General features: G+C 45.8%; 1 protein-coding gene across 9 annotated transcripts in view; it reads left to right on the top strand.

The window, feature by feature from the left end:
• Positions 1 to 25,767, top strand: part of LOC111859941 (myocyte-specific enhancer factor 2C-like) — a 62,778-nt gene that overhangs the window by 3,458 nt on the left and 33,553 nt on the right. For 2 of the 9 annotated variants that reach the window (XM_072714126.1, XM_072714125.1), the window contains exons 1-2: positions 3,640 to 4,329; positions 23,524 to 23,708. In XM_072714126.1, coding sequence (XP_072570227.1) covers positions 23,655 to 23,708 — 54 coding nt within the window. In that variant the 5' untranslated portion in view covers positions 3,640 to 4,329; positions 23,524 to 23,654. Of the gene's footprint in view, positions 1 to 2,210; positions 2,346 to 3,638; positions 4,446 to 5,148; positions 5,169 to 20,697; positions 21,068 to 21,501; positions 21,659 to 23,523; positions 23,709 to 25,767 lie in introns of those variants that run through there. The other 7 variants (XM_072714120.1, XM_072714122.1, XM_072714118.1 and 4 more) reach the window with 7 other exon arrangements.

Genomic DNA, 25,767 nt, shown 5'->3' on the forward strand with positions numbered 1-25,767 from the left:
AGCAGTGTCGCAACAAAGGAAAGCATGTTTTCCTTCTTGTGCTTCATCTATAATGGATCAAAGGTGTAGCGTTCGGGCTGTTTGCTCAACCAAATGTCACTCCTCCGAGGAATTCTACGCTAACCCATAAAAACAGCCTCAGCACGGGACATTTTAAAGTCCATTTCCAGCAGAAGCTTAATTTGAGTTCAAAGGCCCAAACTGGACATTACTACATTTGCATCTGCCCCCTCTAAGGCAAAATAACATTTCCTGCAACAATTATATAAGCTTCAAGTTCTACATAGAGGATGACACTGGTTGTTTCATTGTTTAAAAATATGCATGTAAATATCACCAAATAGCTATATTTAAAAGATGGGCCATAAATAAATAAATTAACACTGGAAAAAAGAAAAATTGGATTGGTGCTCCAGCACCAATCCAATTATGACACTTTCAAAATATAATTTATATATCCATTATAAAAGCATTACATGTAGCAAACGGAATAAGACCAGAACATACACGACATATAGAATATATATTCTCGTCTTCATCTGTTAGCAGATTTCTGTAGGAAGTCTACTGGTCCTCTAGAGCCTTTCCATGTAAATGTGTGAAATGATAATTATATATCTCCACATGGCTACCTCGTGGCGCAATCTGTCTCCGCCTGTGCCAGGAGGAGAAAGAGTCGCATGCTGGTTGCCAGTCACCCAGTAATGTTATTTTTATTTGGCTCAGGCTAAAGTAATGGTACCCCCACATACAGTCGAATAAAGAGTGCATGGAACAGAAGAAAAAAAAAAAAAACCCTGCCTTACACAAACATGGGGAATAAGAAAAAACAGGAGATTGAAAACATCTCAAAAGTGTCTGGGAAGGATCTCTAATCTGAGGCACATCTTGACATATTTACCTGTGCAGCAATTCTCTGGAGAAGTGTGTGCATGAGATGATGAAATCATTTGTGACAACCAAATTGCACGTTTCGGGTGATTACCGCTCACAGCACTTCACAGGGAGCTTTGTCCGGGTGCTCTCCTGGTGTGGCGGAATCGGTGACGGCGTTCCCGTGCTTTATTTTCCAGAGATTTCTGCAGCAATACGAGCGAAAGTCGAGCACCCAGCACAAACATGACCCACCCCTCTTCAAGAACAGTTATTACCAGACCTAATTAAATCAGCCCCCCCCCCAAGTATATATAAAGTGACATATCAAAATCTCACAATTGTTTAATTGTTTTTTCTTTCTTGCTAATTACAGGAAATAATGGATTTTTTTTTAGGTTTTCACCCAACGATGTTGGCTGTGTTGTGGGATAGATGCTAAATGGAGAGATCTCCTTGGGGTAGGGAGTGGGGGGGGGGGGGGGGGGAGTCTTGCTCAGAAAATGTACAGATGAACATGCATTAAATACCATATATCACGTTCAGTGCTTATTCTGGACTTATGACGAGTTTCCTTGAACAGTGAATGTCGGGGATTCCACGCTGGCCACCTATTTGATTTCATTATGGCGGCTCACGTGAATATGTGAGGCCTCTCACAGCATTGGAGTTGTCATGGAGGTCCCTACTGTTAGGAAGAGCCAAAGAAGATTTGGATCTTGGGCATAGAACTTGACACTTTTAAAAAACAAGCTTGTTGGCTTAATTATATGAGGCACAGATTCTCTCCACGACTTCTGGAGAGGACGTCAGCGATTAGGCCCTGCTTGGCTGATGTAGATGTCAGCATGACTGGTATCACTGACTAGACCATGACGACTTGCTTATCATTTCACCATCAGGGTGACAGTCTCAGGTCTTCCATTATCAGTTTAGCCCCTGCTGGGGGGGGGGGGGGGGGGGGGCGGGGGCTGAATCCCACAAGCTGAATGTCTGTGGTCGGCTGGCTTATTACCATGGGACTGGCCTTGCCGTAGCACATTACACTGATAGACTTTATATAGTAAGACAACTCTCACGGGAAGTAGCATGGCTAATTATACTCTGTTGATTTCATGTCCTTATTCTGAAACCATACCTAGACCATATATTTATTTCAAGTCTGAGTTCATGAGGTACATACCACCCCCCCCCCCCCCGAAAAAAAAACAACAAAAAAAAAAACATGCACCCACTGACCCACCCAACAACAGCTTCAACAAAGGTTGGGGATGCGCGCGATGCTAATATGACAGGCGTATGCTAATGATTACTTATATCTAAAATCTGTCTCCAAGGTGCCGAAACAAACAAAAGTGCAGGACAGAGCCTTGGAGCCTGGAAGGCCAGGGGAGGACAGCTGAGGCACGGCGCTGGGGTGGCACGCGCTGGATGGGAAGGGCCGAAGACGAGAGCAAATGAGAGCATGGACGGTAAGACGCGCGTTTTACCTGTTTGGCTGCACAGAAGCGCACTGATACCGTTTCAGTCCGCAGTGTCACCACTGGTGAAACATCACAAAAAACTGCAATAATTACAGTATCACACTTTCCATACTATGGTGATTCAGTAGCGGGAAATTATATTAATGATTAAAATGTACCGTTGCATAAAGGTGCTGGTGTTAGTAGATACTTCAGGATTGCATTACAGAATATATTATCTGTGCCCTGCAGATTAGCTTCAATTATTAATTAACTGTTTTCATTTTAAAAATTCAGTTTGCTGATAAATTCAACAACAAAGTGCACATAACCTGTAGACCCGGTTTTTGAATATATAGTTAGATGTTGGTTTCAGATTTTGTTATTTTGAGTATTTATTTTCAGGCATCCACATGCAGAGAAGTTTATTTTTGATTTTATTTTGCTCCTTGCTATTAAAAAAGTATTAATAACAAAAATAATGTTTATCACGTGGCTATTTTTGTTATACCCAGATGCATTATCCATACAGTGCAGTAAACAGGCAGCAGAGCCACCTGCTTTGAACAATACCTATTCTGTCAGAGTTCCACACGGAGCGATTTCATCCTTCGTCAAGGCTGGTCTAAATGAACCATGAATATTAACATCACGCGCATCCCCAACAGTTAAAAGGGAATACTTACAGAACCCCAACATATCCATGAACAAATAAGTTTGGACTAAAGACATTTTTCATTTAACATCTTTATTAGTGATCAATACAATTAAAATAATAGTTGACATTTTGTGATTGTTGTTTGGTAAAATGAATACAGTACAGTGCATACATTTCTAAAGTTTCAAAATTGGCAAAAAAAAATGGTATTATTCTTAAACACAACAAATATTATAAAGCATAAATGTAACCTGTTGCTTTTCCTGCATATAGCTATGTCCTGCATGTATCCTTACTATACAGTATGTCTTGTCTGCTGATCTGATTATAAACAGCCATTAACTGTTATACATGTACACTGTAACGTCGCGCTTTGCTCAGACGGAAAAGACAGCACGTCTTTGCTTTCGAAAACTAATCGTCTGTACTAGATTGGACAAGTTCCCTAAAATTTTATAGGGTAAAATATACTTCGGGTTCAATTCATATATTTAATGAAATTGCCTAAGATCCCATGATTTTTAAAGTTAAGCAAATTAAAATAATTCTTTAAAAATCTAGGCTACTTTTCATATAAACTATATCAACTCAAGACCAAACGTTTCATGTAACTGCCTGCATAATCGTCGACTACGTTCCATTATATCGTGATTTCATTTTTCCATTTCGCGTACGAAATCATTAATCGTGGGCAGCAGTCATGAAATTGCTTGCTTACTTTTCATACGCCCACGGCAGCAAATCGCGCAACTTCGTGCGCAGTAAATATGGGAAGTACAGTGGGATCCTGGGTCCATTCAGACGTTACCCGTATTCCGGCCACATGGACTTGAGATAATAAGGCATTAGTGAAGCGCTTCTGTCATTAAAATAGTTGGTGGCCTGAGCCCGCCCCCTTTCAAAAGAGCCAAACTGATTATTACAGCCTGCGCTTGAACAGGGTGAGGGGCATACGCTGCTGGGATTGTGGGAGAGAGCAGGATCGGTCCTCATCCTCATCACCAGCGACCATTCCTCCGGTTTAATCCTGCCTTCCTCGCCGGAGCGCAGGCTGTCGCCACCTCGGCATCCACCGGCAAAACGAAAGACTGGTCCTGATATCATTTCAGCCTCTGCTTTTTCCACGCCACTCACTTGAGGTTCGTTTTATGCCGTGCAGGATTAAGTGAGGTTTTTTCTTTCTTTCTTTCTTTGCGAGAGGTTTTTTTTTCTCGCTTTGCGAAGAAGACTTTCTCCCCCCCCCCAGACTGAACAGTTTCAGCTGGTCGAGACCCCCGCAGGAACGACCGTGGCAGCTGACACTTACCAGACTGCTTAAGATACATACAAAATAAAGTAAGTAACGAGCCCCGATTGTTAATTCCACATGCTGGATCTTATGACTTATGAACTAGGTGTTGAGAGGATTAGACAAGTCTGAGGCATTGAAGGACCAGCCAAGTCTGACACAGGTGAGATGTTTGCCTTTTTGACAGCGAGGTCGTCGCTTTGTATTATATACATGCAACTTAGGAGCTGTTTTTATCTTTAATAGTGTCATTGCCGAAAAAAAAAACCCGGATTCCTTTAACTGGAGCAGTTAGACATCGGCGGCTGTACGCGACTCTTGGGTGTCAGTCGGGAATAGAGGTCGTACTTGTAATTATTTTTTTATTGTCGTTTCCTATTGTGCTTTCATTTGCAGTACTTCTTTGAAAACAGTTCGTCGCCGAATGTTCATAATGACTAAAAATAATTATTATAATAAATACAAAAACATTTTATACTCGGTGAACCGGGTCCGCTTAACAGCTTTGAAAACTTTGTAGTGCTTTATGCGATGTGGTGCCGATACGAAATAAAAGGAAAAGTTAGCGTAACTAAGAGCTGTTGTCCATAAAAGGGGATCAAAATACCGACATTAATTTCTGTTCCTTGTTTTACGCGTTTGCCTATTTAACATAAATTCGGTACGGTATGTTGGCTAATGTAGCCAAAAAAACTGACATACTTAGAATATTTAAAACAATTGTTTATCTACAAAATTATAATAATCGATAAGCTCTATGTTAGGGTTTTTTCCAGGAATTTGATGTGTTCCATATACGCTTTTGTTTCTTGTTGTTGACCTACTTGAATTTTTTAATGCGTTCATGAAAGCTAAAGAAGGATCCTATCAGCGCATGTTGTTCCTGGTAAGAACAAATAATTATGCATTCAAAAGTGCTTTTATGAATAAATACGAACGCCAAGCAGCCATGGCGTGCGGCCAATATTTCACTGTAAGTCTATGGAGAATTACCCTGGCAAATACCGGCTTTGCAGCCTGAGCCGGCAGGACCTGATGGCATATTTAATGACGGCAATTGCAAGAACTGAAGTCAGTCTGTTTTCCTACTCGCTTTAAATTTGACTTTTTCTGACCAGCACTTCCAGGGAGAAATGTCACTAGCTATGTCGTTGCTGGCAGTATGCATTGTGGTTGCAGAATAAAGATGTTTGTATGGAGGATAATAAGCACAATCCCCGGAGGTTTGGCGGAGTATGAGCACCTGTGAACCAATATCTGACAATTTACGAGTTGTAGATAACTTACAGTATATGGAGTTCGTCCTGCTGTATAGCCTTGGGTAGAAGCTGAAAAAACAACCAAGTGAGGTTTTTTTGCTTTATTACGTTTACACTGGATCTAGTGCTGTTCTGGTCCGTGTGAGATCTGTTTTTAAATGAAAGCAGTTTCATTAAACAGTTGAGTCATTTTATGGGGGAATAGGGGGGGCGTGAAAGATTGCTCCATTGATTTTTCTAATGTAAGATTACGACAACATTAAGGTTTTATTACGGAAAGCAGACGAGAGAAAATGAGACCATTTATGGGCTTTCAGGTCTGGAGAAGTTGAGCTCCGCCGCGGAGTCACTCCGTGCGAAACAAAGGCGATCCCATCTTTTGTTTTATTTTCACACTTTCATGAACTGCTTATCCAAACGGCAATTTCACTGTGAATATCTGATATAACAGGATATAAAATCTCACCCTCTAAAATCACGTGGGCCTATATGAGTCATTACAAATAGTTATAATAACATATTCATATTCATATTCAAAAATGCAGTTTTAAAAGTTTCGTGACTTTGGTTTAAATCGGATCAATATTTAAGATTTCCTGCTAAATCCTTGGATGGTTATTATTAGCCTATGTCGTTATCAGCCTGTACACTATTGCAAGAACACGACAGGAAGGTAGGCGCTTTTATCTGCGTTTTAACACTATTGCTTTGCTTAATAACCAGCGATCGCGCTCAAAATAGACAGGGTTTAGTACCGTATTGACTGTCGACCCTATAAGACTTACTGCACATTAATCTGTTTAGATGTAAATTAAACACACAGTGGGCTCCTCTGTGCCCGAAACGCCCTAATCCCGGAGTCACGTTAAAACTTTCCGTCTCTCCCCGAGACCTGTCGCCTTGGGTAAATCACGGCGGATTTCGCCCTTGCGATTCACAAAACCCGACAAGCGACAACCGTGTCTCATTTGCCTCACAAAGACGGGATTAAGGTGGTCCCACGTGTCACCGTGATGGGACATGTTGTCGGGGCATGGCGTGACATCCAGGTGATATTTATAAAGCGGGACAGGCGCGGCTTGCTGCTCGTTCTGCGTCAAGTGTCACTGACACCAGGCTCACCTCCTCTGAAAGCTCTTTTATGGTGTCCAGGTTCATCCCTTCATTTATGGCCTCTGCCCTGCTTTAGGGCATATTTGCTGATCCCGTTTCATGGATTCAAATTGGTCTTGCTGACAATAGATAGATTTTTATATTGACAGATTTTGAACCCTATCATTCCAAGATCTCAAATTATATCAAGAGTACATATCCAGCACTCCAAAAGAATTTCTGTGCCACCTGTTTCAATATCTCTTCAGATGCAGGCCCAGTTGACTGCTAATGTCTGTTAAATTCCTATTAGGATACTGAGGTTACAGATCATAAAAATACTCGTATTTTTGCATGCTGGAATTGCAAGACCAGGGAGACAGGCAGAAAATGAAAAGCACGAATTGGATGCTTATGGACTTGATGGGCCCTGTGGCAGTTAAGTTTGAAATAAGCTAGCAGACTCCTTCGGGGCTGATCTAACTCTATGGGTTTCATTACAAGGTTGCTTCAGCTCGCAAACAAAGTACTTGCAGTCAGACATCTGTCCACGAGACTCACTATATGTGTCACGTTATCAATTGTCATGTATTTTATGCAAACTGTTTTTACATACCAGAACTTAATGTCAGTTTTGTAGTTTAGTATGGTTTTATACCAAGTCCTGAATTATTATAACTTTTTATTTTAGCTATGATTACTTTTAATCATACAGCCCAAGATATTCAAGTTGGCTATATTTTAACAATTATTTCATGCAGTACAGCTATTGTTTTATATATGGGTGTTATCTATAAATTGCTGAAAGTAGGTATCAAATTATTATTGGGACATTTTACCCCAGTAATAGGAAATGCTTACATAGCAGGTCATCTAACTCACAAAGTGTGGTGATTTGTATTCAATACATTGGATAATAACCATCCGTGTTTACATGACCTGCAAGGGATCAACAAGAGGAGATTTACAGTCTGAACGTCACCATCTTCATTGTCTGCTTTTCAAAAGAGAAGTCTTCGCTCCAGAGCCTTTGTTGTTTTTCAATGGTAAATATACACAAGTACATTCATATTAATATGCAACTTAGCGCAGCACCCTGGCTGTCTCTATCTAGTAATTAACGGTGACGTTCAATAAGTTGTTATTTCTGCTGTAACTGGAGGAGAATGCGGCAGACGTAATCACCCGGGTATTTCACATCGCAGTGGAATATATCAGGCTTTGATGTTTGATTGTAATTGTAAAAACATATTTCAATATATTTGCATATAATTTGGTGCTCTCGGTATGTGTGTATTTGTGAGTGTCTCTGTGCGATTACGTTGTTTCGTTCTTTTTTTTTTTCCCTCTTTCTTCTTTCTTTCTTGGAAGGGAAAGAGGATATGATGTCGTGAAAGATACCGCCGTCTGGCAAGCGTAGTTTAGAAGCCAGGGTTAGGGATCCCACAGAGAGAGGCCAGGCAGACAGGCTATGTAGTGATCTGTCGGGGTGGAATGGAGCTCAATTTTGTGAGTTAGATTACTGCCCCTCCCACCCCAAACCTCAGATTTAGGCTTAAGGCAAAGTTGACAGTTACAGGTCCTTGCATGTACGAGATCTCTGAGGACTTCAAACATTGGTCAGTCCCACTGCCACTACATCAGGTGACACTGGTGACATCCAGAAGAGGGTCTGAGTCAATGAATGGCACACGCTCCTTCCCGCTTTCGCTCGAGGCACCTAAGACATTTCTTGGGATTGCAATTCAGCCAATGCACTTACAACCTTGTACATACTTTTTTTTTCTTTTCCAATGGACATGACAGTGACCGGGTGTGACGTGTGCAGAGACCGGGTGTGACGTGTGCAGAGACCGGGTGTGACGTGTGCAGTGACCGGGTGTGACGTGTGCAGTGACCGACTCACGGGATAAGCTGACCACTTGAATATAACCATATTTGGTCACATCTGAGAAATCTCATGAGATGACCAGAAGCAATCATTACAGGTAAAATGTAGAAAAGAAATATTTGCGAGACCACAAAAATTTAAACATCCTTACGCTCAAAGTAATTGTATTTTGCTTTCATTGTTATTTTTCCAGACTTTACCCTATTTCCTCGCCTGCATTTTGTCGTGGAAGACCAGAATTTAGTAATTTACGCTACAGTCCCATGTTTTTTTTTTAAATAAATACTTTAATGCTGATGAAGCAAAGATACACAAAACCAAAAGTAAATAACACTCCAGCATCTGTAAAAAAAACAAGATTTAAAAGCTGGAAGGATCTAGTGGACCGCTCATGTGTGGTACGAGAAGAGAGCAGAATGCCTTTGACACCTTGTGCGTCTTTCCTCCTGTCCTCACCTCTCCGTAAACGTCGGGCTGGAACGCCTCGCGGCCTGTGACGCCGAACACTGGGCCGGCTGTGCTGCCCCGGCGTGGCGGGAGGGGGGGCCCAGGGTCACTTCATGGTGGGGCACTTTCTTTGGCACCTTTGGACATTGCCCAGAACCCAAATATTTTCCAGCAAATGTAATTTATCTTTGTCACCAAAGCAAAAAAATAAAATGGTCGATTCACCCTATAGCATCATCCGGTGCATGGGACATAGTGAAGGGCTCTTTATGCTCTTGTAGTGATAATCTAATACGTTTCCCCAAAATGTGTACTTAAAGAGGGTATTTTTAGCAGGCCAGATTCTGCATTTGGCTTCACGATGGAGGGTGTAAGTGTTTTGAGTCGCACTGTTAATTTGGTAAGGGGCCTAAAAGAGGCATTCGGTGTCGTGTTATCTGTCTGCCTCCCAAAATCGTTACTTAACACCGAAACGGCGATTGCCGTTTCTTTTGTTTTGGGGTTTTACACGGCCATCTTTATTTCGTCAGTGAAAGCCGGGTACATCTCCTCTGATTTTCTTTGAGTTCTTGGCTTCAACCCGGCAAACAAAAAAATGGATTTGCGCAAATGTTATCGCCGCTGGAGAACCAGAACAAGGTTACGAATAAAGTTAGGGATAATATTAAGGCCCCATTTACACAGCGATTGCCAAAAGGACATAAGTGTAGGGCGTCCCCCGCCCCTCCACCGCCCCTCCCCCGCTATTCGCCCTGTTCCCAGCAGATGTAGGCAATATGCTCTGCTGTCACCAGCACGGTCCAGCTCGTGAAAGGAAGATGTCAGGGCGTGCCGTCGTGGATGTTCTCACGGCCTCCTGCGAGAGTGATGGCGCTGGCTTTATCTGCCCGCCGCAGGACGCCAGCCGGCTCGTTCGTCAGGCCGGGCCGCCGGTCACCAGGGCTGCCGGCCCCCCCGCCGCGACTTCCTGGGGTCTATCTGGCACTGCCGCAGCTGGAGTCTGCCACAGGCAAAACTATACATTTTATCATTTTCATACAAAAGTATACGATATGGGACACGATATGGCAGAAACTTCAGCTTTTCAGAATGTCAGTGTTGAGGTGTAATTGCAGGTCTAGGTGCTGGTTTTGTCAAAAGAAACAACAATTGGCTGAAACTAATGGAAATGTCATTAAATAAATATGCACATTGAGATATATGTTAATACAGCATGTGTCTTATTTTCTGCGTGTGCCCTGTGACAGACTGGCGCTCTGTCTGGGGAGTTCCCTGGCCCAGGTCCCCCCGTGACCCTGTAGTGGGTAGTCAGGCGATGAATGGATGATTTTTGATGCTCTTTACACGTGAGAATTGATTTGTTTCGTTTAACTTTTCCTTAGTTATGTATGTTTCTAAATACTCAAAAGAATAGTTTAAACGTAGTATAGAATTAGTATGGAACCTATAGAATGAAAGAGTATAGAAGTACTTTATGTAGAACAGGAGAGCTTATAAGTTTTACTCTTTGTAGATGCCTTCCACAGTGGCTCCTACATATTGGTTCCTGTGATGTCGCTCATTTTCCTCATACTTTATAGATGCCCAGTCTGTAGAGAAAGAGAGAGAGAGAGTGAGAGAGAGAGAGCGAGCAAGAGAGAGACGAAAGAGGAAATTTGCAGCACGGTAACGCATGTATAATTAATGATGGCCGCTGCACTATATTTGAAACCTCAGATCCACATTACACTTCAAGGCTTTCTAGGCAAAGAGCAGATGTGGTTTAGCGCTTCAGGAGACGAATTCTTTTACTGGGAGTCACAGACACGTTGCGGGGGGGGGGGCGGGGAGGAGGGGGAGGAAAAAACGACCTTGTCCAAATTTTCAGCAAGGCCCCGGAGCCTTCCAAGCCAGTTGGGCCTTCACAGAGAAGCCTTGGCCTTCGTCCATCACTTCCTAAATGGGCCTCGGACAGAAATAGTCCGGCCATGAGACGGGGGCCGTGTCCGGCCTGCGCATTCTGTGTGCGCGTGAGCTGGTGGGGAGTGGCGGGGGATGAGGGGGGCGCTTCTGTCGCTCCACTCGCGTCGTCGTTAGGGGTAAAAAGTTCATTGTTTTATTTCGGGTCCGTCGTTCCTTTTTACACGGCTATAAATAGTGGAGGTAGACCGGGGAAGCAGGGTGGGTACCTGCCGTCACGCTGGCGGGGACGGGGGGGGGGGGGGGGGCGTCTCACGTCACGCCCCCACCCCACTCCCCCCCACCACCTCCGCCGCCGATCGCTTGCTGGGGAGCACTGACACCAATGTGCGAGGAGGGTGCCGCGTGCTATTTGCGGCCGTGGAGGAGAGGCGGGCGGGCGGGTCATTAACAGGAGCCCAGGTATCGGCCGAGTCACTTTGCTCATTATTTTTAATTCAAAAGCATGAATCGTCATTCAAGCCCCCCTGCCTGATTCCTGGCTGCTTTACAAATTATAGCTTAATATCTTTTTATGAATAAATACCAAAAAAAGTTTTGTTTTCGGCGTCAGTTTGCCTCCTCTTTTATGTATATGCATCACAGGAGTATGGTTACAGGTATTTTCTGCTTGTATTTGATTCGTTTCGCAGCCCCCCCCAGTGGTTACAGGTATTTTCTGCTTGTATTTGATTCATTTCGCAGCCCCCCCAGTGGTTACAGGTATTTTCTGCTTGTATTTGATTCGTTTCGCACCCCCCCCCCCCCAGTCTTAGGCTACGCTTTGGCTCTGACCCCCTTTTGGTCCAGCTTGCATTTGAAATGAGCCCTTATATGGAGTCATGGGGCCCCCAGTCAATAAAAGTAGTCTGCTGTGATGCGGACTCACGTTTGCTGCCATGCCCTTTTCTGTGGGGGGGGGGGGGGGGGGGGGGCTGAAACGTGGATATTAAATTCGGCTCCAATCAGCTGTAGCGGCGTCCCTGCCGCAGACGGAAACAGCCGGTGCGGCCCGGATGCCGAGGCTGACCTCCTCGGAGCGGTCAGCCTCCGAGCGTCTCCTGCCGGCGGGTGGACAGGTCCCCCCCCCCCCCGCGCAATGTGCTGTCCAGCTGCGTACCAAACTGCAGCTGAAAGAAGAGGTTTGACACCATACTCTGCACGTCACACCTCCGACATCAGACACAACTCTTATGCATGGGCTTAAATTATGGGGGGGTTGTAACACCCCCAGTCATCAGAATTGGCCAATACAACCCCTCCAACAATCATGTCTCCCGCTAAATTTGTGGAGACCTCGACCCCCCCATTGTTATACCATTGCCTGTGGGTCTTGGTCCATTTGACAGCACATCAGGTCTGAGGTCCGAACCCAAGAAGACACGGTTCCTGAGCATCTCCGAGCACCTGGGTAAAGTTTATCCTGTAAAACGAGCGGCACACATTTATTTATTTAGGCGGTGCCGAAATGGCAGCGGCGAACCCGCGACAGTCTGGCGTCGTTTCCGTAGCTACGGCGCCACGCGGCGTGACGGGCGAGCGGGAGTTACGCTTTGCCGCCTCCCTTACTGGCCCCGTCCTTAATTATCCTGCCCTTTGCTTATTTACCGTGCCGTGTGACTAACTCTGTGTGTGTATGGGGGGGGGGGCATAATCTCAATAAGTAGGGCATCTTATCAAAGTGAATGGGAGGCGAAGCCAGAGAACCTTCCGGAGAGGAGATAGGAGCCACTTTGGAAATGCCGAATGGTTTGGGCGCTTTTCTCCTCACGACTGTTTCATGGAGCGCCATTAATGTGCTTACGCAGGCTTAATTGGATAAGCCTGTCCATTTGTAAGGCTTTTTTAAAAAAAATTTTTAGTAACAAATGTTCCTTTTCTATATTTATAGATATATACACATGTACACATATATATATTTTGTACTGTGCCATGTAGCATGTTGATGACCTAGTTCTGAGACCATCAGAAAAACAGGATAAGCAGAATGAAGGGGAGAAAAAAAGCCGGCATCTTTCCGTGGGAAGTAAATTTTCAAATCCTATTTTTCCCCCCCTGTTTCGCTGTCTGCTTTTCAGTTTCGGAGACTAATAGGAATAGAAACGGAGGCAACAATAACGGGGATTATGCTCTGATGCTAGCGAGCCGCATTGGTTAATTACATGTGTAATTAGATGTTTATTTGGCAGCAGAATTAACAGGCTGTGTGAGGAAGTCGGCAGGATGGGGGGGGGGGGGCACAAAACAGGGGTAGCAGTGACCCGGACTTGGGGGGAGTCTTAAGTGAAGTGACGGGGAAAGTTAAACACAAGACAGGATCGGTTAAAATGAGAGAAAAAATATGATTAAAATCTGGCCTTTGGGGGTTCAGAAGATGTAAAGGTTGAGCAAATGAAAAAACTTTAAGTCTGGCCAGTAATGAGTGACTGAGTGCCGTCGCTGAGAGACCAGAGTAGGATTGAACCTCTCAAATGTTGACAAGAAGCTTCTTGGAGTATGAAAAACAATTGATTAAGGTTTGCTACCTTCTGATGCTAGGAATTTTTATTAGATCTGGGAATTTGTTCTGTTCCTGTTATTCATCGCCATCATCACTCGGCTATAGTAACATGAAAAAAAGCACTATAGCCATATCAGTGATGTACAGATGAAAGCATGTGTTCTGTGTGCATGTAGCAAGGCGCTGAGATCAAGGAAGAGTTGTAGAGAGAAGGGTGGTGTTTATCGAGAGCCGATTCGAAGACGAGCCCAGGCGAGCGTTAGCCGCGTGAGTTTTGCCTGCGACAGCTGACGGCCGAGAGCTGGGAAGGTCTTCTCGCTTCGGAAACGGTGCCTGTGTGGTGGCTGACATTGCTTTGAGGAGTGGGGGCATAACGACAGAGGGGTAGCCGAGAGACAAACGCGAGAGGGGACTGTTCCTGCGGATCGTTTTTATCAGAAGGCCGGTTTGGGGGAGCAGGACGTAGCGGCTGATGTTAGGTGGGATCCCTGAGGAGCAGAGGGAGGGATGCACACTTCGTAGAGACGAGTCTGAAAGGAGGAGCTTCTCAAAGCAGCACGTTAGCCAGCCGAAGCTCTTCCGGAAGGGCGGCCATCTTTGTACGCTCTCGTTGCATGTACATGACACCGTCAGTGGTGTGGGTGATTTTGTCTAACTGTGCTTTTTCTTAGAGCAAGTTTGTAATGTTTCATTTTTTTTTGTTTGCTTTTTTGTCCCACGGCCCCTTTGGAACCTCCCCCCCCCCCAGTTTTGATTTCCTGCAGCTATGCAGGGTCTTTAATCATATGCTATCTTCCTGGAAGCCCCCCGCCGCGTCTGTCCCATCCCCCTCCCCTGCTGTCTGCCCTGCCCCCCTTGTCCCATTTAACATCTGATAATTGGCCGCGTCTTGTGACAAATCCGCCAGCGCCAGTTCTGATGGCCCCGCCTGCCCGCCGACGATATCCTGGGTGCCGCCCACAGATCGACCCCCCCACACACACACACCCCCGCACGCTGGCCAGCCGCTACCTTCACATGGAAGCTGGTGGGGGGGTGTCACTGCCCCCCTGCCCTGAAGGGCTCGAGTCTCTGGTCCCATTAGCGGATGAGGCGATGCCTCCTCATTTCAGAAATCCGTCACTGCTCCTCTCGTCATTCCCTCTGACTCCGCCCACACGGGTGGACCTCCTCCTCCTCCTCCTCCTCACCACGGCCCATGTGACGGGGACGTCGACGTTTCCGTCGCCGGCTGGGAGGGATCGGACCCATTCCCCTTTCCGCTGGGCCCTCTCTGGCACCTAATCTGGGTTACTCTCTGTCCCCCTGGACCACAAAAACAAGAAAAATGAATGAAGGACAGTCTTGCCGCAGCAGACGTAGTTTCGTCTCCTCTGCTTCTTATTTTACTTTCTGCAGGCTTCGCCTCTCAGAAGTTGGCATGTGCCCGGCCTGCAACCTTCGCAGAAATGCCCCTCGCTGTGTTTTCACGGTGTGCAGCTCATCCTGGTGTACAACAGACTTACGTAACGTCACTTTTCCCCAAAGTGACGTTTTTTCGCAGCATGGCTGAGGGCCGTACACAGGGATCCCTGTGTAGACCTCTGTGTAGACCTCTGTGTAGACCTCTGTGTAGTGCGATGAAGGTCCCTGGATTCCCGCGGATGGTGCATTGTGACGGCGTTACGTAAGGTAACGGCTAAATAACATAATAAATAGCAGAAAGAAAACTTCTCTTCTAGCCGTCTGTTTGCCTACGGTGTAGTGGATAAGGACACAGGGTCCTTAAGGGTCTGTCTCTCTGGCCACCGGACACCCAAACCACGTATGAGACGTGTTCCGTGGGTGAAATTTACAGCCGTGTAAATGGGTAATGTTAAGGTCTCAGCTAAGGAACTGGATGTAAAAATAAGCCTCAAAACACCAGGAGTGGAAGCATGGTCGCCATTATATTTGCTAGCAAATAGTTTGTGACGCCTATTTTTGGGTTTGCACTTTCAAAGCCATTCTGTTGATGTGTGGTCTCAGATGTGGGGGGGGGGGGGGAGGGGGGCTGGGGTTGGCTTCTGGTAAAGCGATCCACCCTGCCACCGTAATCCAGGGGGCTTCTGGGGTTAATGTCTTTGGATTCCCGCAGCCCAGAGCCGTCGGAGCAGGAGTGAAGCGATAGCTCTCCCGATTCCCAGTAATCCAGTAGGATATCAACAGCCGTATGAAAGCAGCTGACCCAAATTCAGGATCCCTGATTGGCCGTCTAGATCTTTTTAAGCACCTGTGTGTAACACCCCCGAGGAATGTGCTCACGAGCACGAGGGAGCGCCGGCGATTTCGAAACGAAGCGTGGCCTGTAACGTTCAACTCATTTTGTTGTGCTCCAGAGAATTTTTTATGCCCCAAGATTCTGAACTTTTTTTTAAATAAACAGAAGCAGCGTTATAATAATATATATGCAAAAAAAAAAAAAACATATTAGGAAAATTTTTAAAAGGGAAAAAAAAATAAGGCAGCATTTTTGAGAGTGATAAAATAGGAAGGCGATTCCTTCAGTAAACAAAAACCAGGGAAATGTCAGCGACGGTTGCAAGCTCAGAAAACCATGGAGATCTGGCATGGAAAAAATAAATAAATCAGCAAATCGAGTTGTGTGCGCTCAACACCTCGTCAAAGCGATGATGGATTGCACTCAGTCAGAGCGATCAGACTTCCTCTTTTAATCTTTGTCTGTCCCCTGTGAGGGGCTATTACAGGCGTTCCACAAGCTGGGAACAGATATTACGTTCCAAATTGTATCACTTCATTTCCAATAAACAATAATGGCAAATATATGGCAGCACTCTGTGCCAAGGGAGGATAGAGACGGGAGCAGCTTGGCACGGGCTGAATTTGTGAGGCCCACAAGCCTTGGGCTTAAATGTGGTCAGTAGGGAACATTTAATAATTGCTGTCAGAAGATCAGATTTAATTTTCTTTCTTTTTTTTTTTTTCTTCGCGGGGCTGCTGCAGGATAGGACGAAACAAATTGTCATCAGAGATTTAGAGGAGAGAGAAGGCTTTAATTAGGCTGATTAGGACACTGGCAAAGTGAGATGAAGTAATCAGGAGATTTACCCGGCCGTTCTGTTTGGTGTTTAGGGTCAAGGCATCATCGACATCCCCCCCCCCCTCCAAAAAACAATATGCAAACAAAAACCAAGCTTTTTTTGGGCGGACCCCAGAAACATCCCGGGGGCGTGGCCGGCGATGTCACCTTTCACTCCGACCTGCTTCGTGCTTTGCGACGACATGGGGGGGGGGGGGAATATGGATACAGTAGCGGCGCCATTGTGCTGCTGTTTTTTGGGGAGGGGGGGGAAGGTATTGTGTGGAGCGAGAGCACATTTACTGAGTGCTGAATGGCAGGAAGGGAGCGGGGCCGGGGGGGCAGAATTTTGCGTTCATGTTACATCCGGCCTAGTGGTGACGATGGCCTGGCAGCGAGCTGTGACGGTCCCGGCCGCTCGAGGAATGCCTGCCATGTGGAAAAGCCTAACTAGAAGCTGGGGGGGCAACTCCCTCGTCGCTGGCATACACGTACTGAACGTCTCTCTAGAGGGAGGGGGGTCATAGGAGGTGAGGCCTGCCTTCCAGCCTGCGGGGGCCTGCAGAGGAGAGCTGTGACTGATTAGCAGGAGCCCAGTGTGAGCCACCCACCCCCCTCCGACTCCACCCCGTCACTTGGTGTGAGCCTCACGAATTCCACGGAAAGACACCAGACGTTAATGAGTCACCAGGGCATGTGGGTCATCTCTATGTATTTATTCTTCTTCGTTTCTCTTCCCTATGCCCCCCCCCCCCCCACAAACGGGTGTGCAGCCTGGGCACCCACCCAGGTCACTGTGCCTACTGGCACCGTGGCACTTCTGTCTTTAAGCCTTCTTAAGCATCCACGAGCAGACCGGACCGGACCGGGCTGGGCTGGGCTGGGCTGGGCTGGGCTGGCGGCGGGGGGGCGGGTTTGTGCAGCACTGGTCCATGCTCAGACCTGGGCAGGCAGCGTGAAGGTCGGAGCCGCTTGGTGTCCGGACATCGCGGGTGGGGGGGAGGTTGGGGGTTCTGTGATTGGCTTCTCCCACCTCGCGGGACTGAGCACTTCCTCTGAAGGCTGCCAGGGTTCAGGGAGGTGGGGGCGGTGTGCTTTGACAGGGCGAATGATCTCCTTTTGTCCTTGGGAAATTCCGAGATGGAGAGTATAAAATGGGTGGGGAATCGTACCTGTCCCCATTCCGGCTCTGATTAATGCAGTTTCCCAGTTGCCCAAGCTCTCAAGGCTCCAGCTGCCTGCAACTAGATAGAATATACCCCAGAGCTTCAATAATAAAAAAGTAATCACAAAGAATGGGAGAAAATGGGCCATGTTTCCCAGATTTTACATGTATATTCTTTAGCATGTAGTATTCATTCATCAGGGTTATCCTGTGATTTGAAATTTAATGTTAATAAAAAACAAAAAACATTTCTGAATAAGATAATCTTTATCTCATAATGTGCTGCAATGCCAAACCTTTCTAAAAAGTAAACAAAAAACCAGAAGCTTTCAATATCAGTATGAAAATACTTCTCTGATGCACCATATCGTTGCCCAAATAGGATTACAATAAAACGTGAGAAAATATCCTTTGGGTGTACGGCATAGATCAAAGTTTCGGAGAGGGGGTTAGATTGGAATGTGGAGGGAAAAAAAAGAGATGACTAAGCCATTGGGAACAAGGAGCGAAAAAAAACCCAAAACAACAACAGGGAAAAAAAGCGTGTTAGAGCAGAGGGCCTCTATCTGCTCATCAGAGCAGTGAAGACCCAGCCAGAAGAACATGTCAGGCTGGGATCTCATTCGTAGCGGGTTAACTAGTTCACAGTTGATTGCGGAAGGAGTTGAGGAAAGACAGTGTAGTTTTGCCTGTGAAAGAGTTCCCTGTAATGCAAGACTAAATATGGTATCCCCCCCCCCCCAGCCGTAATTCCTTTAATCTGCCACAGCCCCTCAAAAGAGCTATTCACAGAATTTTACGAGCCGTGTGTTGGTGCGTTCGCTCTATGATTTCACACGTCCGCTCAGTGTACGATGCTCGTTTTAAGCGAAGGTAGGCTCATCGCGGAGGAAGGTGGAGCCCATCACCGACGCCTGTAATCCGGAATGTTCAAATGTTCCGCGCCATAAATGTCTCTCGGCAACCGGGGCCTGTGTGTCCCTCATGCCGCGATTTCACATCCGTTGCGTCATGGCCGTATTAGAATCGGTCGGCGTGGTGAACACGTTTCTTTTTTTTTTTTTTTTTTTTGTTTTAATCTCCGGAGCGACGGTCTCAAGCTGGCAAAATGGGATAGGCGCTCCGAGAAATCCTTACCCGGGGGGGTGAGAGAGGCGGATGCATGTTTAAAAATACCGAGGGATAGTCTGTGAACGATACCCCTCTCCACCCCACGCCAGCCCAGTTTGCCAGTTTGCCTGCACCCCCCCCCCCCCCATCCAAATTGTTTTTTATCGCAAGACAACGGTTTGCTAGTCAGTAGCCCGTGGCAGGAGCCCAGGACTTGGGGAGCCTTACCCGGGGGTGGGGGGGGAAGTGGGGGAGTTTTGGTTCCCGTTTTTGCAGTTTCTGGAACAGTTTAGGGAAGGAAACACCTTTACACCTTATTGTCTGTGGTATCTGATGTCATGTCCTTCCGCGAGTGCCCCCCCCCCACGCATACTTCCTGCCATTCTGTTCAGCTGCCAGTCGCTGGGGGGCCACACAGGCCTGGGGGGAGTGGGGGGGGGGGTCCTGCTATAGAGTCCAGTCAACCCAATAGCATTGAATGCGAAAAGGTTGAAAAATTAACGTCAAAGTGTCAAAACTGAATGTAGCGTTGCCAAAAGCAGAGGGAGCGCTCGCTGCACGACTGCCAGCTCTGTTGTCTGTTCGCGCCTTTGGAATACAAGGCGAAAGGGCCTTGGGATGCGTTTTGTTTGCGTGTGTGCAAATCTCATGCCTCGTGATGTATCTTATGTAATGTCAGCACCTTGCTGTGGCTGACAGCGTAATGGATCGTCATGCTAAGAGAAAAGGGCCTTATTGACATTCGCTCGCACTGGGGTCTGGGGACGCTTCCCAGCACGACTGGGATTCGGGAACTTTCTGCGGGATTCCCGCTGTCCTCAAAATACCGTGCTGCACCGCACAACAAAATAAATAACGCGCAATGAAAACAAAAAAAAAAAACGTTTCAATGACACCTGCAAACAGACACAAGTAAAAAAAAAAAATAGCATTAGTGGGCAAAATGCAGATGTGAAACTGTGCTTTGAATCTACGCTCCCGTTCAGATTGTTTGGAAACTGTTATTGCTGCTTTTCTTCACGGAAATGGGAGTTTATTTAAAAGGAGTGAGGGTTTATTTAATGTATCGTACACCTTCTAAAAGGTTTACTTACTGCTGTGTAATATGTTATTTTAAATCCTTATAACCACATTTCCTATGAGGATAGAGGAAAATGCTTTTTTTTCAGGCGTGTGTTATTACTAAATGTGTTGCAGATGTGTGTGAGGAGGTGTTCGGTAGCAACCAGGGCTGAATCAGGGGAAAAAAACATCCTAAATCCTGTAATCAATCATCTTTTGATTCCTGGAGGTTGCGGATGAGGTTGGGGGTGGGCGGGTGGGGGGGGGGGCGGGGGTGGTCAAACTCAAATCAAATAATAATTGTTAAAAGTGCCCGGCGATGTCTGTTCTGCCATGAGGATAGCGTCCGCCTGTGACCCCGCCTCCCAGTCCCTCACCCCGCCTCCCAGTCCCTCACCCCGCCTCCCAGTCCCTCATGCGGCCAGGTACAAGGTGAAGCTCAACTCAAATAGATCCTGACAAAAGAAAGAAGAAATGAAACCAGGGGGACGACTGAAATAAGTTTCTCTTTGCGAGTTTGCGTGCGGTTTTTAATTTTGGTTGTTTGTTTGCTGTTTTTTTTCTTAGGTGTTCGTTATCACTTTGTAAGCCTGTCTTTAGGAGCCATATCACCCACTATATTAAGGGGACCTTTCTCATGACCCCGGTGTGTAACCACGAATAAAAGGAAATATTCTGGGGGTAGCCAGAAGAGGATGATACGGAGGCTACATATATACACCCCCCCCCCCCCCCCCCCCATGCCAGGTGGCTGTGGTCTCGCTGTCGTCCCTGTTTTCCTAGCTAAAGCCCCTCCCAGTCGTCACATTAGACGTCGGCCGTGATGAGCTTTCCCTCCCAGGAGAATCTGGACCCTCGTCTGTTTCCGTCTGAACCTTTCTCTCTCTTACAGTCTCCACTGTCAAAAAATAGCCCCCGCCCCCCACGACTGGCCCTCCTTCCGGTCATGAGAAGGAGCGGTGAAGAAGTCCCTGTTTCTCCGGCTTCCTTCCTGACTCTCAGACCTCCCCGTGAACTGTGGCTTTCCTGGGCAGCTGCGCTCTGCTCGCAGTGACATCGGGCTCAGCGAGAGAGAGATTCCACTTACCCTCCCTCCCCCGTCTCTCTCTCTCTCTCGCTCTCTCCCTCTCTCTCTCTCTCTCTCTCTCTCTCCAAAAGCCTATTGGCAGTGGATTAGTGAATTAGCTTACAGCTTCTGGGACAGCTTGTTTGACTCTGGATCCTGCATGTGCGTGAACTGTAGCCGTTTGCTCACAAATCGGGGTGAGTGTTTATCCCAAGAGTGGGAGGGGTCACTTCTAACTTTTTTTTTTAAGCTTTTTACAAACGTCTCCTTCTCCATACATCTCAATCTCTCTCTCTTTCTCTTTCTTTCTCTGTCTCTGTCACTTAATGCTTAGAGGAAATATAAAATGTGTGTGGATGTTGGCTTGGTGGGGGACAGGGCGGGCACCGTGCTAATGTCATATGTTCAGCAGCTAATGGTGTATGTTACTTACACGGGCGGCGCAAGCCGATGAATTGGGCTCTTTTGTTTGCCAAGGATACAGCTGAGGGCCCGACTGAGACTGTGTCTGAGGTGTCACTGACGGGGGATTGCGAGCTGGGATGGGCTTGGGGGCAGTGTGTAGTGGGGAGGGTAGGATCACACTCGCCGTGTTAAGCGGCGTGGGGGCAAGGGGTCAGAGGGCGGGGGAGGGAGGATTAAGCGCTCGTGGCAAAGTCAACCGGCGTTCACGTACGGTGTCACATCGGCGGGATCCCTCGATGTCGCGAGCGGGAGAAGAGGCTGCAGAAGTTAAAGCGGGTCGGGACGCGACAGGAGAACGGTGCCTCAGCTGACCGGCTGCAGAGGTATCACTGCGCTGTCGCATGTGGAGAGCCGCAGCTTCTCACTGATTGGACCCCATTTGCAGTAATTAACGGCGCATTATGTCTCCATTAATATTTCTAAGCTTAGATAAAACTTTTCCTAAAACATGCAGTAACTGAGTAAAGGTCATGGGATTTATGAAAGTGAAAACAGACTCATGACCCTGACTGGGATTAGCAGGTGGGAGATGTTTGTGTGTGTCTGTGTATGTATGTGTATATATATATATATATGACTTTAAAAAGTTTAATTAAACCAGTAAATCCCAGTACTACCAAGGTCATACGTTCTTTTTTTGCATTAATGTATATATTTTATGCATTTTAATGAAAGTACATTTTAATGTAGACAATTTATAAGTTTATGACATTTTTGGGGCATTCTCCTTTTTTGTGAAATTGAGCATAACTGGATGTTTGATCTCCTGTTTCCGTGTTGTTATAACATGCAAGTAAGTAGTACTGAAATCAGCTAAATACATTCTTGCATTTTTTTCTTCATGACAAAAATGCTGTTCTCGTAGTTTGACGTTTCACTTCTTATTTAGTTGTCTTTATATTAACTATTTCTCTTCTTATTCATTCGGCATCACATTAGCACAAGCACACAGTGGCCTAATGAGTTGACATCATCTGAACCAAATCAACGGGAACTGTGCTAACGTCTGTAATGCTAACACTGTGCTAACGTCTGTATGCTAACACTATGCTAACGTCTCAAAGCTACCAGCTAATAGGTCATGGGTCCGGTTTAGGGCATTGGGCCTGATTCTCTATATTTCTCCTGTAACTCAGACCTGTTTCAGCACTCATGTCTGTCTCCAGCTGCACTGTCTGTTGCATTTCGATTTGCATTTAGAGATGGCTTCATTTCCTCCCATGGCAATTCGCTTTGGTTTTTAGTCATCGCTTTGCGGTAAAAATTCCCTCCTGCTGCCTTCAGATGCTATGAAATCATAATGCCTAAAATACAAAAGCCCCCATCTTGGAGATGACTCCCCCTAAGGCACTGTAATCCGTGTTTGCTAAAGTCCGGTAACGTTTCAGATGCAAAACTGCCATGTGGTTTGATGGTACATTTTTGCTGAGTCTTGAATGACTTAGATTCCTAGTTCAGCAGCAGATTACTACAGGCCGTCATAAAACCAACACACTTCTCCATTACGCTCCATTTTTAAGGTATATAAACACTCTCATTACAAAGAAAATCAAATTGTGCCCTTTATTAATGATGCGTCATATTACTGGTACACTCATCACATGAATAGCAAGCTGTTTTGTCACCTTGAGGAATAAAAAACGCAAAGTTAGTCTTTTCAGGATTGTTCGTTCTGCTAGAAAATGTCTAACTAACACTTGCAAATCAAATGTGTGCTCAAACACTGATTTCATTTTTTTTGCTAATGTGCAGCAAATCATGCTGATCTTAGAATTAAAAAAATAATGCAATGACGATGCATAATATATATCATATACCATATTAAAGGTATCATATCTGTTTATAAGCTGAGAGATCAGCTGTTATTGTCATTGTAACCGATATCAATCTAATAATACCAAAAAAAAAAAAATGCCAAACCTGAAACATGTATATTATTTAAAAACAAGGCTCTGGTGTTATCCTATTATCAATTACAGGAGTTGTTTTTTACCTAGTTTGTTGAAAGCAGAGCACCAGCCCGGAACAGAGCATGATGGCATCAAATCGAATCAAAGAAAAATAACGAAATCACTTATATCCCCTACAAAAGTTTATTAAGTGTCGACAGGATATTCCTTCATGGTGTTTCTCGAAAGCATTAAGACCCTTCTTGACATTTTCTTATGCGTGTCGTCCCGTCGTTTAGGAGCAGATGCCGGAGTGAACTGAGAGAGGCAAGTGGTACGGACAACGAACGCCTTGGGGAGAACCTCAAGAGGAGCAGGAGAGGAATACCCACGATTCCTTGGAGACGGGACAGAGGAGAAGACGGGGAAGATGGGGAGGAAGAAGATTCAGATTGCACGTATTATGGACGAACGCAACAGACAGGTGAGAGAGCACGGAGGAGGGTGGGTGCAGCGGGCGTGGGGGGGGGGGGTGCTCTAAGTCGGCTGTTGGTCTAAACAGGAGGTGTTTTCTGGGTGGCTAGATAAGAAGTAAACAAACGGCACTTGCATTTGCATCCCTATCGTCATGGGGACTTTCCATCGACGCTGAAATGCAATTAATAATCGGCGACCCCATTCCGACGCAGCTCAAAAAATGTATGACGCCCCCCCCCAAAAAAAGAGCCAGCGTTACTACAGGCTTTTTCAGGCACCCTTCCTCACACCACGTCCCGGTGTAGCCGGCAAGACCTACTCGAACTCTGCAGACATATCAGTGAGTAGCTGGTATCGTTGGCCTGTGGCGGGCAGGGCTTCGCTCCCTGTTTGTGCGTCCTCACACGCGCGTGTGCCTCTCAGGGGAAGCTCTGTACCAGCGTCTACTGACATCATTAGTCACAAGACCCTCACAAGTTTCTAGGACAAGGACTATATCGGATGCGGCACTTTTGCCTATAGATCGTCGCCATGGCCAGGCAACTGCAGCAATTTTAAGAGCAAAAAAATAAGATAGACGCACACGAACGGGCCAGATGTGCACGGCAAATATTATTTTCTGCACGGGTCGAGGCAGCATAATGGGTAGAAAGTGCAGCACAGAAGGAAGGTCATTTACCGAAAATCAGAGAAGAGCTGCCGATTGTTGGCTTAGCATACCTATAAGATGGACATTCACCCACAGACACACACAACGAGGTTCATTAAGAGGCACCCTGGTGTTTGAAAGAGCTGTTTAGTTCTGCTTCATGTAATCCACATTTGTCCAAATGCAGCCGCGTTGTATGCATTGAGAATCCAATAATCACCAAAAAAATATATATGAAATTAATGAGAAAAGAGAAATAAATACAGGCAATAGCTCATAAGAGTAGACACAAGAAAAAAATATATATCAGAAGAAGAAATTAATGTACATGAAAACCAACAAGTTATTAGCGTGTCCTGCCCTTTTATGGGATATTTGTGGCTCTATTTGGTACAATTTCCTGAGAAGGACTGTTTGGTTCATTCAGGGCAGCATGTTCCTTCTGAAAAGCTGAAATGATCAGGGTCTTTGAGGTGAAAATCATCATACAAAAAAGCAATTTAATTCAACAACATTTGGAAAGGGGTTGGGAAGAGGAAAAACAAAGTCTTAGCATAAAATAACACCATGTACTCTGACGTGTCGCATTCGAGGCGCGAGACAGAGCCTGGTCTGATGATTGAAACATGTTTAATTCCTAAATGAGGCAATTTGCTGGACTGTTCTGAGGCTTACCGGGACACACCGTTCACCTGTGAGGCAAACAGACCGCCGAGATCGCCATGCCTATCTGCGGGACGCCAGCAAATCACCATGCAGGGCATCTCCGGCTGCTGCAGTGAGGGCGAGAAAGGAGGCGAACCTAAAAAGCAGTGGCCTGAATCAGCCCCCCACTGCAGTCATACAGCCCCCTGTTAAATTAATGTAATCTTGGGGGTGGGCATCTAAATTATTGAGGGTACTGGGGTCCACAGGAAGAAGTGAGGAAGAAATATGGACTCTGAAGGGTGCGTTGGACACCGTGGACCGCGCTGAAGTAGATTTATGAAGGGGGGGGGGGGACTCAATGTAACACTGCTCGACTGTCCTCTTATTTATTTTCATTCTTTTTATTTTTATACAGAAGTGCTCCATCATCTCACGTGAAGGCTTACCCACATTTAAACACGAGTAATGCGAAATTAAAGTGACTTCAGTAAAAATAAAAGAACACAACTTTCATTTCATCAAAATCTTTTTTCGGGGCAAGATTTACTATCTAAATAAGGTTGATGTTATTTTAACGTACAGGACTCGTACAGAATGCGAAAACCGGTCCGTATAACACAGTGTTGTTGTGAAAAAAACAGCATTACTTATTGCAGGATATTCAGATATTAAAAGTTTTACTTCATTTACTGCATATCTGCCTATCTTTAAATATGCTTATGCTTTTTATAAAACAATTAAAAATAAAGTGAAACGCTCTGGAGACTAA

This window comes from Paramormyrops kingsleyae, chromosome 7, assembly GCF_048594095.1.
Source record: "Paramormyrops kingsleyae isolate MSU_618 chromosome 7, PKINGS_0.4, whole genome shotgun sequence".
NCBI lineage: Eukaryota > Metazoa > Chordata > Actinopteri > Osteoglossiformes > Mormyridae > Paramormyrops > Paramormyrops kingsleyae.